Source organism: Cheilinus undulatus, linkage group 16, assembly GCF_018320785.1.
Source record: "Cheilinus undulatus linkage group 16, ASM1832078v1, whole genome shotgun sequence".
Taxonomy (NCBI): Eukaryota; Metazoa; Chordata; class Actinopteri; order Labriformes; family Labridae; genus Cheilinus; species Cheilinus undulatus.
In genome coordinates this window covers 11295161-11312496 of record NC_054880.1, presented here as the reverse complement: position 1 = coordinate 11312496, position 17336 = coordinate 11295161, and the positions used below count along the sequence as shown (strand labels likewise).

Sequence of the window (17336 nt, the reverse complement as noted above, 5' to 3'; positions counted from 1 at the left end):
AAGCTGAGGAGCTTTAGCATCACCAGAAAAGCCTCTTAAATGTCTACAGTTAGTAAAGACCGGCAAACTTCCTGATGGTATAGGAATTATGGTAGCAAACTCCACCCATCTGGCACTCCAAGTTGAATTAAACAAACATCCTATGTTGTACTGAAGGTAGGTTCAAACTGTAAAGCTGTAAAGAGAGAGGTAGTAGAAATCCTGCATCTGGGATCAGCTGTTGAACTTGTGTATTTGGCAATCAATATCATAAAGAGTGATGAGTATAAAATAATAGAAAAATAGATGTTCTGTTACGTTTTAAAAAGAAAATGATGGCAGTCCTGACTGAAATGGGAAATGTTTGACATGAAGTAGATGGAGTACTGAACTGATCCTGGACCGATCAGAATGGAAAAAGTCTTTTTGAACTAAAGCTTTTCTCTCCGTTTGTTGTTTTTTTGTCTTTTTTTTGGTTTTCAGTTTTTGGTATTTGGAGATTTTGGTTTTCATCTTTGTAAGTGTGTGTTTCTCTTCTTCCATCTTTCATTTGGTTGTAACCACATGGCCTTCCACGCTTGTTAAACAAGTCTTTTCTTTTGCCTCCCATTCCTCACACACAGTTTGGCTTCTCATCCCTGCCCTCAGTCTCAGTTTTTTTTTCTCTCAAGCCGATAAAAGCACGGCGCTCTTTTCAGTGCCACCTCTCCAGCTTTAGATCATTATTTGGTTTCGAATGTCCCCCCTCCGTTCTACAGTTCTCTCTATCCTCTCCATCCTCGCTCTCTCCTCTTCCTCCCCTTCATCCGTCTGTGTATATTTTTGGCTTCAGGAGACTTCAGTGGGGAGACGCCGAAAGAGAGAGACGACATCAGAGATGGATCAGACAGAGAGATGGCTTTGGTTGAAAGGCGAGGTTGTAAATTTGGATTTTTAAAGCTCTGCTTCCTCCTCTTCCTCCTCCTCCTCATCCTCCTCTGATAGGAAACTTTGGCTGTTAGTCAGCGATCACTCGGCCATGGCCCCTCCCAGAGGCGGTGGCGAGGCTTCGCTGAAGGAACAGAAAGAGGCGGGACTTGAACAAGGAGATGCGGACTCCTCGGGGCAGGAAGTGGGGCTCATGAGGTCGCTGGCTCCAGGGGGCGGAGTTTGGGAGAAGGAGGGCCTCGGGGCGCAGGCACCGGCGCTGCTGCCGCCTCCGCTCACCAGTCCTATGGCAGGTGTGGAGCCTGTCGCCATGGAGCCGGTCACCATGGGAAGAAGGGTTGGGCGGTTGAGGAAGAGAGACGGGCGAAGGGAGGGAGGGACAGCGGGACCCCCAGGGCCACCCAGGAGCATGTGACCTGCTCCACCCTCCAGGCCGGAGATGGGCAGTTGACCGCCGCTGGCCGCCAGAGCTGGTGAGGACGGAGGAGAGAAAGAGGAGGAGGAAGGTGAGGACAGGGATGGAGGAAGACAGAAAGAGGGGGAAGACGAGAAATAAGGAGAAAGAGAGACGAAAGAGATTAACAGAAAGTGACAAATGATGGATGATTGTAAAAAGGAGGTTAAGAAATGTAGATGTGGTGGCAGTGGAGAGAAAAGGACAGATGAGGGGGTAAGGAGAAAGGAGAACAGGATTAATGAAGGCAGAGGGAAAAGGAGAGGACATTTGAAGGAAATCAGACAGAGAATAAAAAAGTCAGACATCAGCAACAGAGTGTACCAATTAAAAATGAGTGGTTGATGCAAGACGATGTGGGTAGGTCATCGTCTGACCTTTGTATGACAGATTTTCATCACCATTTTAAAACTACAAACAGGTTAACCATGGCCATGAGTAGATGATTAAAGGGACTGTTCACCCAAATAGAAACACAATTTACAAATTAAGTATCCCTTTAATTCATAAAGATATGATTCCTGCAAAGCATAGTTTTTCGCTGACTTAATAATGCTTGAAAAGCCTTTATTAGATATTGAAAAGGCTGCAGCACAAAGAACAAAACTATCTGCTTTGAGCAATAGCACCAAGAGTGAGAAGAATATTTGCTTTTGTTTGTCATTTGGGTGAGCAAACTCCACTGGGAGGAAATGAAGACCTACAATGATCCCACAACACAAGGAGACAAATGACAGTCAGCTAAGGATGAATATGAATTTACTGGCAAACATGCACATGCACACAATGAGTACACCCTTTTTCTACACGATGATGCAATGGATACAGTTTGATTTCAGGGTAAAAGCTTTTTTTTTTGTCTCTTCCTTTGAAGTACCTACCTGTTGAATGTCTTCATATTACACTATTGCATAAAAAATGTAAATCAACAGTAAGCAACACACTTCTGATAAAACAGAAAGCGACAAACTTTTAAGGCTTTAAATGCTTTAACATTTAACAAGTTCTACTTTTAACATTTTTTTGTCATTTAAGTATGTTTATATTTCTTTTTTTGTATGTTTTTTATGTGATTATCTCGCAAAAAAATATTTATTTATCTTTTCTATTATAGTTTACTAGCTTTTAACTGAATTGTATATCATCCTCTTAATTTAGGTTTCTCTTATTCTTTCCTTATATCAGAATGATTTTTTAGTAGTGTATCCTTAAAGGCTGAAATAGATACTTAAAACCATTATTATTATTGTTAACATGGCAAACCCTGGTGCCTTAAAGAATAGCCAGAAAATCCTCATTTTTTTGTAACAGTGATGTTTATTGAACCGTCTTCCAAAATAAAACAAAAAAAGAAAAAAAGAAAAATTAACATAAAATTCATATTATTTTTGGGTTTATATTTGATACATGAGGCATTTTGGCAACTGATAATCCACTGGAGGGCATTTTCAATCATTTATCAGATTGTAGTGGGAAGGTTTTTAAGGAAATTATTGATCATGTTGATTAGACAGAGGTTTCACAAAGTCGTGTATCAAATGTGATACAACTGGCTATAATGCTTAAATGTTAAAGCTCTTCAGTTTCAGACTGACCAGCTCCAGAAAAGGGAAGCCAACAAACTATCATACTTTAAGCATTTAACTTAATAAACTGTTCATTTCTTTTGTGTTGTTTATTTCAAAGGTTTGCTGATATTCATAGAAAGGTTTTATTTCATTTTAACACGTGAGAACTAGCAACCTTACACTGAGAGCAGTCTTGTACTTGTCTGTAAAAGTACAGCAGCAAACATGCCGGATTATCTGTCTATCAGGCTAAACTCCACCCTAACAGCGAAGACACCTGCCGACTTTTGAATTCCAGTGCAATAGTCAACACTTTTATCCATTACAGCACCATGAGTGTAAACATTCAGAGGCTCTGTGTGGCCCCTGGAGGGATCCAACCCAGAAATCCTTTCACATCAACACTTCATTTCAACCTCCCTCTTTTCACCGAGGCTCCTCTTTCTTCTTTCCTTCAGCCTCTAACTCCATAAGAGCCGGCAGAGCCAGGGCTGCAGTTTCCATAACAGACTGTATCCTTCTCATCAACACATGGCCTGGAGGAGGCCGACTCTGAATGACGCCAGACAGAGCAGGAGGAAAATAGGAGGGGATGGTCTGAATTGGTGCTATAGGGAGATGGGGCACGTGACGGATTCAAAGCTAAACTCCACTGACAGTATTTGTGATGCTTAATTGATTTGGCAGCAGATCATCTCATACAGAAAGGAGAGTTTTGAGTGAAACTAGTTATTTAGCCAGCAGGGTCTTGATATTGAGAGGGAGGGGATTGTGCCTGTTCAACTGTTTACTGTAAGCTGACTTAAGCTTTGCCATAAGGGGCTGTTGTCACTTTGTGATAATAGAAGACTATTGTATGAGAATCAAATTGAATCTTTCACCATACTGAGCGATTCAGAAAGTTTGAAGCTGAGGAAGAGGAAGAGGAAGAGGAATGTGACTGCAAGGAAATCATCTTGGACAGAATGGATGAAGGGTGAAATGGGAAGTGGTCTTTAGAGATGAGGCTCATGAAGCCTAGCTGGGGCCGGAGGGGACAGTCAGCATGCAACAACACACACGCACATCTCTAATACACAAACACACACACCTTGCATGGTAGCCAGGGGATTGCTGCCAATGAGGGCCGGGTTCATCCCTGTGCTTACTCCCATCATTGTGTTCCTGAAATGTGGATGGGCCGCAAATTCACACAAACATTCATACATGTAGAGAAAGAGTCGACAGATTAAGCAAATAAACATAAAACATTGAAGTGAATTAGTCCAGCTGATGGTTTCTGGTCTAATGTTGCCTTTGGGGTCGTAACTGGGTCAAAACACAGAGCCTTAATTTAAACATGCCAACATGTGTGTGAACACGCAGAGTTTTTGTCAAACTGGTTTAGCTGTCATCAGACATGCCTGAAAAAACCTGACAGTATGTTTCATGTGATTTCAAGTTCAACATGTTTTCACTACAGGTGGCTGAATGTTGGTTTCATTCAAATATTATAGTATGTATAAAATGCTCCAAGATTCATACAGTATGCTTATGTTTGCATAAGCAACACTTTGCACTCTGATAACACCACAGGAGGAAAGCATATCAAAGATAACCAATAATTTAAATGTGTCTTCCAATTATATTTGCTGCATCATTTAATAATAAGCAAATATGCTGATAATTTTAGAGTTATGTAACTCACATATAGTATAAGTTAGTTGATCTTGGGAACTGGTTGTGTGCTTTAATGAAACAAACAAACAAACAAAAAAAAATACACTTTTGGAGACACTATTGTGGCTAATTTTGCAGATGATGTACTGGTTGTTGTTGAACTGATGTTTTTTCCTACCTTAGTGACAAAGCAAATGAGCATAAGTAAGTATTTGTTGTGCTTATACTTCTATGTCAAAGTTACTTACTGTATATTTTCAGTTCAGTTTGTAAAAAAGGGAAAAGGCCTTTGCCTCCTAAGAGTGCTTTGTATTGTCCAACACTGCTGCACATTAAAAAAGAAAAAAAAAAAAAAAAAAAACAGCAGGTTGTTTTGCTAATCATTTTTTGTCTTGGATTGTGACAATGTTGTCAGTGCAAGTGGATAAGCTCAGCTCCATTTCCTCCATGGTACCTTTAAACTTCCTCTTTTGCTTAGCTCTGCTTGCAGCTCAGATTTGACTGTAGACAAAGCCTCACTGAGAGCAGCAAGTAGTTTATCTTAAAAAGGTCCACTATTTCACATTACATATTTCGGCAAGGACCTCAAGTTTCAGGGCAAAGGTATCAAAAGCTTTTTGAGGGAGGGCAGAAAAGCACTCTAAAAGTGGGACGTGGTACCACAACACTCTTATTTGCCATCTTAAAGTCTAACGAAGAAATATAAGTGTAACAATACGTAAAATTCAAGTCAAATTTAACAGTTTAATGTCATGAGAGGTAAACAAAATAGTATCAAGGGAAGTCTGTGGAAGCCTCCTCGACACTGTCTTACTCCATAGCTAACTCAACCTGAAGTCATGTTTTGCTTATCGTATTTGCACACTGACTTCGTAACTTTTGTCCTTCATTATTTCTTCTAAAAGCTAGAATTTGTAGTCATAGCTGCAAAACAGAGACTGAACTAAAAAGTTTCATGCTCTTGTTCCAACTTGGCACAGTGTCATAAGCCCTCACAAAAACTCATATGAAGCTCTTTGTCAGAATTGATGGACCCAGAATTTCCTTTTTCAAGGAGTGAAAGAGCCACATTATCATCTTCACTTCTCTTTTTTTCTCTGGAGTATGAGACTATGTGCCTCGTACTGAGAATTTTTGCAGTGAATAGAAAAACAAAGGCATCAAACTGAATGTGCAAGGTTTGAGTGCATTATGTGCTTTTTAATTGGATCACAGGCCAGACAAAGGCAACCAAAAATGATGGAGTCAGTGTGAAAAGACCTTAACAAAAAAAATAAACAAAGGAAGAATTTCAAGGAAACTTAGCGGGAGGATGAAAACTCAAAAATTTGAACCAGCTTTGAACCTGGATCACAAAAAAGCTATTGTAGAGCCCATATGATTGGAGAAAAAGTCTTGTAGTGAAGCTTTAGTTTTACTAAAAAAAAAAAAGCTACAAATATGTTGTTTTTTCAGAGTTAAGATTTTACATTGGTACAGAAAATCCAGAAATGACAGTAAAGTGTTCTCTCACAAAGGTATATGAGATATTTTACATTTTCAAGTTTATTATTCATGTGATGAGGACACTACACCTAAGCATTTTCTGTCCTTATCACTATACAGGAGCATCTAAAAATTAGAATATCATGATAAAATCATTTTTTTGCTGAGATTTAATTCAAAGAGTTTAACTTCTATCTATTCTAGATTTATCCCATACAAAGTGAAATATTTCAAGACTTTTTGTTTTATCTTAATGATTATGGCTTACATCTCACAAAAATAAAAAAAATCCACCATCTCAGAGTAGTAGAACATTCTAAATGACAAACCAAAAAAATTATTTCTAATACAAAAATGCTGACCTTAAGGAAAATTATGCTCATTTACGCACTCAGTACATCCTCAGAGCTCCTTCTGCATGAATTACTGTAACATGGCATGGAGCCAATCAGTCCGTGGCACTGCTGGTGTTATGAAGCTTAGGTTGCTCTGATAGCAGCCTTCAGCTCGTCTGTATTGTTCTTTCTGGTGTCTCTCATCTTCCTCTTGACATTTCCCCAGGGATTCTCTACGGGGTTTAGGTCAGACCAGTTGTCTGGCAAATCAAACAAAGTAACACCAGGGTCAGAAAAACAGTTTCTGATCGTTTTGGCTTCACTCTGGGCAGGTGCAAAGTCCTGCTGGAAACGGAAACCAGAATCTCCATAAAGCTTCTCAGCAGATGGGTGCATAAAGTGCTCTAAAATCTCCTGAAAGAAGGCTGACAGCCATGACTCTGGACTTGATAAAGCACAGTGGACCAACAGCTTCAGCTGACATGGCACCTCAAACCATCACTGACTGTAGAAACTGAAAAAAAAAAACTGGACTTCAAGCACCTGATTCTGTGCCTCTCTGATCTTCCTGCAGACTCTAGGACATTGATTTCCAAATGAAATCACAATGTACTTTCATCTAAAAACAGACCCAACAATGGTCCACTTCTTTTACTCCTTAGCCAAAGTGAGATGCCTATGATGTTGTCTGTGGTTCAGGAGTGGCTCAACACTAAGAACATGACACTTGTAGACAATTTCCTGGACCTGTCTGTGTGAGGTGGCTCTTGATCCACTGACTCCAGCCTGAGTTGACCCCTTGTGAAGCTTTCCTAAGTTCTTGAATCTGCTTTGTTTGACAATCCTCTGAAGGCTGAGCTCTTTCCTGTTTCTTGTGCTCCTTTTCTTACCACACTTTTCCCTTCTAGTCAACTTACCCTGAATATGCTGTGATACAGCCTCTGAGAACAGCCTGCACTTTCAGCAGTGACCTTCTGTGGCTTACCCTCTCTATGCAGGATTTCAATGCTTGTCTTCTTCAACAAAAGTTGTCAGCAGTCTTCTCCATGATTGTGGTTCTATGTACTATGCCAGAGTGAGATAAATAAATAAAAGGAAGTGGACTTGTGTACAATATTCCAATATTTTGATACAGTGGTTTTTAGATTTTTGAGAGCTATAAGCTGTAATCATCAAAATCAAAACCCAAAAAGACTTGAAATATTTCACTTTGTATGAGATTAAAGAAGAATAAATGGAAGTTTAGATTTATAAATAAAATCAAAGCATAAAAAAAACTTTTTTTGATATTCTGTTTTTTTTGAGATGCACCTGCTGTGTTAGAAATATATCCCACATTCATAGTAGTTCCTACAAAGATCTGCATAAAATCGAAGAGTACTGGCCTTGCTGGAAGTCTAAGCTCCCCAAGTGCAACTCTGGTTTTCACATATTGTGCTGAAAGTAAATTAAATATTTTGCAACCATCTTGACTGATACCTGTGCTGAGGTGGGCTCAGGTGATCACCATGTATTTCTTTTAATTGTACGTCAACACTCACCCAGTGTTGAGCCCGTGGGTTCCGAGGCTCTGAGGGGCGGGGCTGGCTGTGCTATGAGGAGGCGGACTCACAGCAGAAGAGGTGGAGCCAACTGCAGCTGAGCTGACTGGAGTCATGGGGCAGGATGCTGAAGGAGAGGAGCTGGCAGCTGATGAAGAGAAGAAAAAAGGATATTAACAGGTTTGTTGTCACTACATAGCCATTTTCTTACTAAATAAAGACTTAAGTGGCTCATTTTTCAGGATACAGAGCTATTTTAGTGTCTCCTTTAATCTAATTCAGTTACAGACAGGAAAGAAGTTTTATCGTGGAAAGTATTAGCCGGGGCTCAACAGGCCAATAAATATCCAGCTGTGTTTGTTACCTGTCAGGTCATCTGTCATATCTGTAAAGCCGGGGACAGCTCACACTGTGGCTGATCTCTATAAATCATGAGGACAAGTCATGACTCATGGAGGTAAACAACTCAAGATGGGACCACTGCTTCCATGTTGTCGCCAACAAAACATCATTGTTTTCTATTTCAATCTCTCTCTCACAGAAATCATTTTTTAAAGTGATTCTTCAACGTTTCATCAAACCAGCGAAATGCTCCGACAAAACTGAAATATCAACTTCCTCCAAATAATGTCAGGACCGGTTTAATCATCTTGTGGCCGACCTCAGGGTTCAGGAAACAGAGTTTAGAAGAACTGCTGTCACCTTTAATTATTTATTGACAAGCAGGCACAAACAGTAATTACTGCTCACCTGTTGTGCTGAGGCTGGTGGTGACCTGGGACAGACCCTGACTCGATATCTGGAGAGGAAGAGAGGGATCAGAAAATACATCCATTCATCTGTGAAACAAATATCAGGCCCACTTCTGGTATTGCACTTTAAGAAGAAAAGGTTATTGCTGGTCTGTACCATATGCGGGCTGTAGCAGGGGGCTTTGTGCGTCACGACGGGCGAGGTCTGGGTGGGCAGGGGAGGCGTGGTGCTGCTGGAGGGGTTGATGCGTTTCTCTTTCTGCCGGCGGTTACAGAACCAAACACGAATCACCTCCTTCTCCATGTTGAGCTGCTCAGCCATGAGCAGGATCTCTTCCGAGGTAGGCTTCTGGTTCTGAGGAGGTCAACATCACACTCATAAGTAAACAAATAGAAAAAGAGACTGGAAAATAGTTCTCCTGAGCAAAAATCCAATTAGGAAGACAGAGGGTCTTATAATGATCATCAGCACCATATTTCATATTTCCAGATTTTTGTACCATTGGTTTTTGTGTTGTTTTGGAAGTATGCAACTTTCAAATTTAGGAAATAAACATACATTTTTAAAATAAAAGGAATCCCAACTACACCTCCAGGGAAACCTTAAGCAGTGGCTGGACTGGTGTCAGACTTGCCATGACTCCCAAAAGATCATAGACGCTCCTAAAGTTTTTGGTTTTCCCAGAATGAAAACTTTCGCAAAATATCTAAAAAAAACCCCAAAAAACCAAAAAAAACCCCACTAGTCTAGGTGCTACATCTGACCAGTGGACACAAGGATGTGGATGTGATTACTTTAACAAGGTAGGTTAAAGGTTTGGTTGGTCCTTAATAGAATATGAATGCAAAACTTAAAATCAAGTCACCCTGAATGAATTCTAGAACAAAAAATGGAAAGCTCAAATGATGAAACCCTCATACATTTCATAATATATGCATGTATAATATATACATAAAATATGATTTTTACTCTGCATGCTGGATGATTTATAAGCTGATGTTCGGAGGACAGTGTTAAACATCACTCAGTTTACACTCTGTATTCAAATAGTTAACATTTAACTCTTCTAAAATAAGACCCAAGTTTCGGAAGTACAGGTAGATTTGGAGAGAAACAGAGCCATAAAATTTATCCATCTACTATGTGTAAAAACTTCAGCTCATGATTTAATGTCATGTTTGCCTGGGATTTTGTCTCTTTTATAAATAAACTCAACACTTGGACAATTATGAAATGATCTTGTTTACTCCTTTTTCTCAGTTTTGATTTGTAATATAAATCAGTTTGTCCTGGATCAAATTACACCGAACTGAACCAAACTGAACTGAATCATATTGGACCAAATCGTTCTGTATTCTAATAAATCCACAGTGAATCAAAACGTAGATTGAGAATCAAGATTTGAAAGGAATCAATTGAGAAAGAGAGAGATTTACACTCCTTTGAGCTACAACTACATCTTTGCTGCAAGCAAAGCTTTTTTGGAGAGTGGTAGTGGGTACTCTTAGCTAAATAGTCACCAATAATGGCTGACGGGTGGATTTCTGTAAAACTCATCAAATGCTTAGCCATTACAGATAAAACATTAACAAAAAAGAGCTGTAAGGATTTACACAAAAAACCCTGAATACCATAACATATTTTTTCCTCCTCATATTTACTGAATTTAATGATATTAGGGAAGTTGGAGGGGCCTGATGTGGCCCTCATAACCACTTTGAGGGGACTGTAGTTGATCCCAGCCATCATTTGGTAAAGAGAGGGTCCACCTTGGACTGGTTGCCACTCAATACTGGACACAGACAAGCAGTCTGTAAAGACACACTCACATCTACAGGCTATTTAGAGCTAGAAACTGACTGAACAAAACATGTAACATATTTTTAGACTGTCTGAAGAAGGCACACTAGCAGGAGAAAATCTACATGTGCATTGGGAGAACATGCAAACTCCACGCAGAGAGGCCTGATGGAAATTTGACCTTCTTACTGTCAGGCAACAGCTCTAAACCCTACACCACCGTGCAGCCTTTGTCTTAAAATTGCCAGGACAGTGGATAGTTTCAGAGATGAGAGAGTAGGGGTGGGACATGCTGGAAAGGAGACACAGGCCTGGCCTGTGGCTCAGTGACCTAGGATGTCTGCTTTCATGGGTCATGACCTCACTGCTAGGTCATCTGTACCCAAGTTGGGTATATGTTTTAATATGACTATTTCCTGTATAAATAATAATTTTGTGTTATTTAGTTCCATCCTTTTTGTGCAAACATGGGAATACTGTTTTAGTGTACCCTCCTAATAAATCTCTCTCTATTACCGTGTTGAAGTTTCTCTCTAAGGCCACTCGCACGTTGGTCTCGATGCTGGTACGTTTCTTCCTGCGTCGGCCAGGCAGACCCTCAATGCCCAACATGGGGGAGGAGATAGAAGACGGGCTGGGCAGCATGCTGTCTACTGCCATGGTTTCTGTAAAAGTGTCAGAAATAAAAAAAAAAAAAAAAGACAATTAGATCAATACAGAAAGACAAATTAATGGTTTGTGGCTAAGAGTAAGTACATTTTTTCCATATGGTGATGAAAACATTTGAAAGACACAAGTAAAAACAGTAAGTTGCTCGATATGAATGACGGTCAAGAACAACTAGTTATAGGTTTAGGATTTTAACCTGCGTCACTCAGCCACTTCTCCAGCAGAGGTTTCAGCTTGCACATGTTCTTAAAGCTCAGGTTAAGAGCTTCAAATCGGGAGATAGTGGTCTGGCTGAAGTCGTTGCCATACAGTTTGCCCATGGCCACGCCAACGTCTCCCTGACAGAGAGAGAGAGAGAAAAAAAAAACAGCATCAGAAACTGACCTGAGACATCTGCCTGTTTAGAAACACATACACACTTGTGTCTCTGTTTTACCTGGGTGAATCCCAGCTTAATGCGCCTTTGTTTAAAGGTGCGAGCAAACTGCTCCAACTCCTCCAGGTCGCTGGGCTCCTCCCCCATGTGACCGCCATGACCTCCAGGAGTCAAACCTGACGCTAGCGAAGAGGCCATGGAGCTGCTGGAAGCTGAGGTAGCTCCTACAGACGTCACGACACCAACGCCGCTGCTGCCGCCGGAGCCAACTAAAGAGGCAGCACTACTGCTTCCACCAACATCACTGCTCTTCTCCCTCTGTACAGTTAGGAAAATGGAGAAATAAAAAATATTTATCAAAACTTAAAACTCAAAGCTGAGGTTGAGCATCAAAGACCCAAGAAACCCAAGGTCTGAACCATGCATGTGTTTGTATTTAACAGTGGTCGACTGATAAATAACGCTGTTTTCAAGGTTATGAAAAGTGTTTTCAGAATAAAAATAAGGGTCTATTTTACTCTCCAGGACTTGAAATAAACTGTTCAGTGAATACAGATGAGTATCTCAGCGTGGAAATAAGCATTAAAACCCAATTTGACCCTGGGTGTTGTGACAACATAAAAAACATGCTTCCCTTTTATGTAAACATGCTTTGATTTAAATATTTGGGAACAGAGTTTAACCTTTGCCATCATTGGGTCAGCTGACACATAGGCATATCTGAGCAGGAATGCAACCTGTGACCTTTGGGAATATAAAGTAATTGAGCAGACATCATGCATGACATCAGCTGCAGCATGTCTCATTTACATTCATTGTCTCTGTGCATAAAATACATGAACAAGCATGAGACACTCTCAGCTGTGTTTGACATGACTTCATCACAGCTTAATGAGAAACCTATAACGGCCCCTGGATGTGTGAGGTTGCATTCATACATTATGTTATAGAAGCTAGAGGCTGAGGATGCAAGGTGAGCTGTGCGACTTATGTGTGAATATATCTGCAAGATTCAAGATTCTCATTGGACTTCCAAACTGTGTCTATTATGCAAAGAACATGCTTTTGAATACATTTTGAATTAAGTAGGTTTCCCTTTGGCAGCAAAATCATGCAGATTGATGCAGCAGAGATCTATATTGTTATCTACTGAGCTGATTTGCTGCATGTGTTTTCTAAAGAAGAGCAGAGCTAAAAGCAATCAAGTGTGTTTTGTATTCTGCAGAAGATGCCGTTTGATAGTAAATGTCAGTCTAGCAGACACCAGTGATGCAGAGATTCAGTGTCTATTCATTGCATCAAAAAAAGGCACACTTATCCTACAGTTAAACTCTGTTGTTTCCTAATGCCCACCTGTGTCCACACAAACAGATTTTCTACCTGTGCTTGGAGTCCCAGACGAGGAGGGGTTGTCAGGAGTCCTCCTGGGCTTTGCTGAGGTAGCTGGATCAGATTTGGTGTCGAGAGCAAACCTGGAAAAAATAAATAAATAAATTCTGTATCACGTGCAGTTATTGCAATTCCAGACTCAACACTCTGAACACTCTGCAACAAGCAATTGATAAAATGCCGAAAAATAGTGAAACATTTACCACACAAAGCAAGACCTATACACAGAACTAGCATAACATGGCATTTGAAAGAGTGATAATTCAATCGTGATTGTTTTGTTTTCAGGATTGTGGAGAACCAATACCGTAGTTGAGATTAAAACTTGCTTGATTGCTCAGCAAGACTGAAATTTGTCCACATTTTGATACTTTTCCACACAGTGTGTTTGAAACAATACAATATTTTTTATTTTAATGATAATATCAAATGCACTAGCTTTAAAAAGGTTAAGATCATCAGTCATGTTTTTAACCAAAAACTTCTCTGAGTCAAAGTGAGAGCACTGTCCAAATTGCACAAATACGGAGTGTTTCATGTTTGTTTATGTGGGACTGTGCAGGGGTTTGCTGCAATTTGTGGTCACTGAAAACAAAAAATTATCCAATATTTGATTCCTAGGAACCCTTTGGACCTTTGCAACCCTAAGAAAAATCAGTTATTAAACTTAACGACTCATCTATAAATACTATTTTTACCTTTATAGCACCAAAGACTTCAGACAAGACAACATATCTCATACCATTTTATATACAGAGAAGGTGTAGACAGTATACTCTATGAAATAAACCAAAGAATACAATCAATTAACCAGTAAAGCAAAACAATTAGATGGGGAAAAACTTCTTCAACAATAAACAGGCAGAACTTTGTTCATACTGATGACAAACCAGCTGTCACTGATGGCTAGAAACACTCAGCTCTCTGTAGAGAAACTGCAATATGCTTTAAACTGTCGCTTTTATAACTTTCAAACTTGCTCTTATTGCAAGCAAAATGAAATTTATGATCTTCCCCAGAGCTAGAGATATAGACTTAAACACTCAGGGAAAGCATTATTGAAAGGGTATCAGTGTATAAATATCTCGGTATCTGGCTTGATGAATCACTCATATTTAAGCACCATATTGAGAATCTTAGTGGTAAACTGCAACAGAAACTCGGGTTTGTCTCAGATTTTCCTTGTGACTGACTTTAACTATAATGAGTGAAACTTCAATGATTTCTGAGAATTAAATAAAGGTCCAATAAATGAAATAATATTTAAATTCTTTTGATTTATTTGAATATGTAAATATGTATCTGTATCAAAAGATCAGATAACAATCTATTACTATATACTACTATAACTATGCACCAATAACTTAAAGAGCAGATAAGGTATTATTTAAGTGCTTATAATTGTACTCAGTTCCCGTGAGTACCATTTCTTGAACTCCGTCTGGAAAAATGTGGTTTCAGTGAATCCCTAGCATAAAGCATCTATAGATGATGATAGGTGATGATTTCCAACGGTTTAAGAGATTGAATAAAATATAAATAAATAATACTAATAATAATAATAAAAAAGGCTGATCTATGCAGTCTTAACGTATGTATCATAAAAACTATAGAGAATAGTGTATTTTTGGATTATTTCTGTTGTTTCTGACAGAAGACTGAGGACCAGAGTTAAGTCTTTACCCTGCTGCGGCTGCTGGGCCTGTGCTGGCTGAGACAGGAGGAACTGGGCAGGAGACTGGAGAGGATGACCCGGCATCAGAACCAGCTGCTGGAGCTGCAACAGCTGCTGAATGTCCTGCAACAGACACAAAGGCTTCTTTCACTATATACTCCCTGCATTAATTTAACAAGCTATCAAAAAATACTTTATTCGGTTAGATGTGAAGCGAAAATACTTGACTCTAACACATAAACTTTCTTCAGTGGTTAAAGCAATTAAAAATGCATTTGTTTTAGTGCTGGCTATTGATACCTGGGCAGTGAGCTGGATTGGCTGTGACAAGGCCAGCTGTGGTGGCGGTGGAGGCGGAGCTTGGACAGTTTGTTCCTGTTTGGCTTGCTGCTGCTGCTGGGATTGAGACTGGATCTGCTGCTGCTGCTGTTGTTGTTGTTGCTGCTGTTGTTGCTGGTTGGCTTGTTGCTGTGCAGCGGCGTGGGCAGCGTGAGCAGCATGGGCAGCGTTTGACTGCTGAACGGCAGCCGCCAGGAGCTGAGCCTGAGCCTGCTGAAGGAGGAGCTGCTGCTGAGCTGGGAGGAGAGCGGCAAGCTGAGGGAAGGCAGGAGAAGGGATAGAGTGATGGTAGATGTGCACATGCAGAAAAGACATAGAAAAAGGGATGCAAGACGAGGTCAAGAAGTTTGACAAATGAAATGGTAAAAAGGAAAAAATGAGGAGAAAAGGTGAGACAAAAAGAAAATGAGGGAAGAAACAAAATGAAGCATTATCTTAGCATTCCAGGAACAGAGCAGGTGAACCTGTTAGTGGACAGTTAAAGCATGCCAGAGCAAGACAAGCAAGAAAAGCCATCCACTTAACTTACAAAAATATGGCTTAGGAATTCAGCACTACTGTAAAAAATGTTCCCATCAAGGTTTGAACTTGACATTCTGCAGGTGTTTGCTTTTACTTCAGGGAAGTTATGCTCTCAAAGTAAATATTTCTGACTTGTGTTTGATGGAATTTGACACTGTGGATAAAACTGACAGCAACAAATATTTTTGCAGTCACCAAAGCCAACCAGCATTACAAGTTGTCAATCTCCTGAAATATATCTGCAAATTATTGTTATTTTTTAAAGTTATTAATTATTACCTCTCCAAAGAAAATCTGACAAAGCTTGCATTTATATCTTTTACAAATCAGCATTATGATGTTTTCTTATGGCAAATTTACCTGTTAAATTCAAGTTAAACAAAAACAAAAATTGGTCTGCTTCTTTGTGGACCCATATAGCTGAAATCAGCTGGAGTAAAGCCTACAACTTTCGACAGTGAAACTGAGACCAACTAACCTCAGATAAACAGGCACTCCATTTCTTGGTAAACCAGATCGGGCTAAATTTTATGATATGAACTGTTTATGAAATGTCAAATAATATAGGGCAAAATATTTTTTTTGTCATAACTGCACAAATTTGATGATTTCTGGCACATTTAATGCCTCTATTCTATCAATATACAGTATATCAATATTTATTACATCACATTTTTGCAAGTGCGATGAGCTGATTCTAAGCAGTTGAACTATTAAAAAGTAAAATAATGCTTTTCATGAAGGATGACCTGTTAAAATAAGTGGGCAAACTGGTGTTGTGATTTTAGAGAACTGGACTTGTGTTTCACAACAGTACAGAGTTTATAAAATCACAGTGAGTGAATTTCCAAGAGTTATGGAGAATATATATGAAACAATCTGTGGAGGAAGATGATTAAAATCATATAAGGTTGGCTTGAAAAAAAAAGATTGGATAAGGACATGTCTTAGTCAAAGCACCTTTCAAAATTTAAGATGCCTCACTGGTAAAAATCTGACTATTTTTTTACTTTTTGTGGCCTTAAATTTTAAATGTTCAATCTAAGAGTATTTAAGACTTTTCAAGGATCCAAAGAAATGCGGACATATTTATTTCTTTACACTCAGCTACCAGTTAGACAATACATGAGCATCCTTGATACTTTCTCAGCCTAATCTGCATTTTGTTTGCATATTATGATCTGTTGTCTCACCCCTGCCAGCTGACTGCCAGCCAGCATCAGCTGTGTGTGGTGATGTTGGGTCTGCTGCTGCTGCTGCTGTTGTTGTTGGGAGGGAGGCGCAGGAGGAGCGATGTTGCTGTGGGTCATCTCAGAGCTCTCTTCACTCTTTACCTGGAGTAGATCACAGGACATTTTATCTTAGAATCTTCTTTTTAAACCATATGTGTCCAATAAATGGGTTATCTAAGCACAATGCTGCGTCACATTCATACAACGACAAACACAAACTTGAATTTTAGAGCGCATAAGAGCCAACTACTTCTTCTTGCAATCTGACTTTTTAGACTGTTGAGTTATTCTGCTCAAGTAAAGGTTATCTCAAGCACACTCAAGGCCAGAGCTAAGGTTGTAGAATTTTCAATACTTTGATATTTTTTGGACCCACATGCTTTAAAATGACACAATCCCTGTCTGAAATGAGTGCCAGAGTTTTGCTTCAAACCTGGACGATAAATTTAAGAAATAAATCTGTACTGGGTGCCGGTTTTTGTAGCCTTGGTGTCCAAAAAATGTATTGCTATCATTTTGTTTTTGCTATAATCACATAAAAATATAAAATTAGGTTATCGTGACAACCCTAGTGGACACATAAAAATGAACAATGCTAGCACATATTTCAAATTCTTTCTCATGCTGTGATTT

The 17336-nt window shown here is 39.5% G+C and overlaps 1 protein-coding gene across 1 annotated transcript in view; it reads right to left on the bottom strand.

Moving 5' to 3' along the window:
* Window positions 1–987: 987 nt before the first annotated feature.
* Window positions 988–17336, bottom strand: part of LOC121524364 (POU domain, class 2, transcription factor 2) — an 83000-nt gene continuing 66651 nt past the window's right edge. Inside the window, 13 exon segments of the mRNA XM_041809722.1 lie at window positions 988–1376; window positions 4019–4092; window positions 7949–8100; window positions 8102–8139; window positions 8699–8747; window positions 8858–9055; window positions 11018–11166; window positions 11367–11508; window positions 11607–11864; window positions 12927–13018; window positions 14619–14733; window positions 14911–15204; window positions 16665–16805. Coding sequence (XP_041665656.1) covers window positions 988–1376; window positions 4019–4092; window positions 7949–8100; window positions 8102–8139; window positions 8699–8747; window positions 8858–9055; window positions 11018–11166; window positions 11367–11508; window positions 11607–11864; window positions 12927–13018; window positions 14619–14733; window positions 14911–15204; window positions 16665–16805 — 2091 coding nt within the window.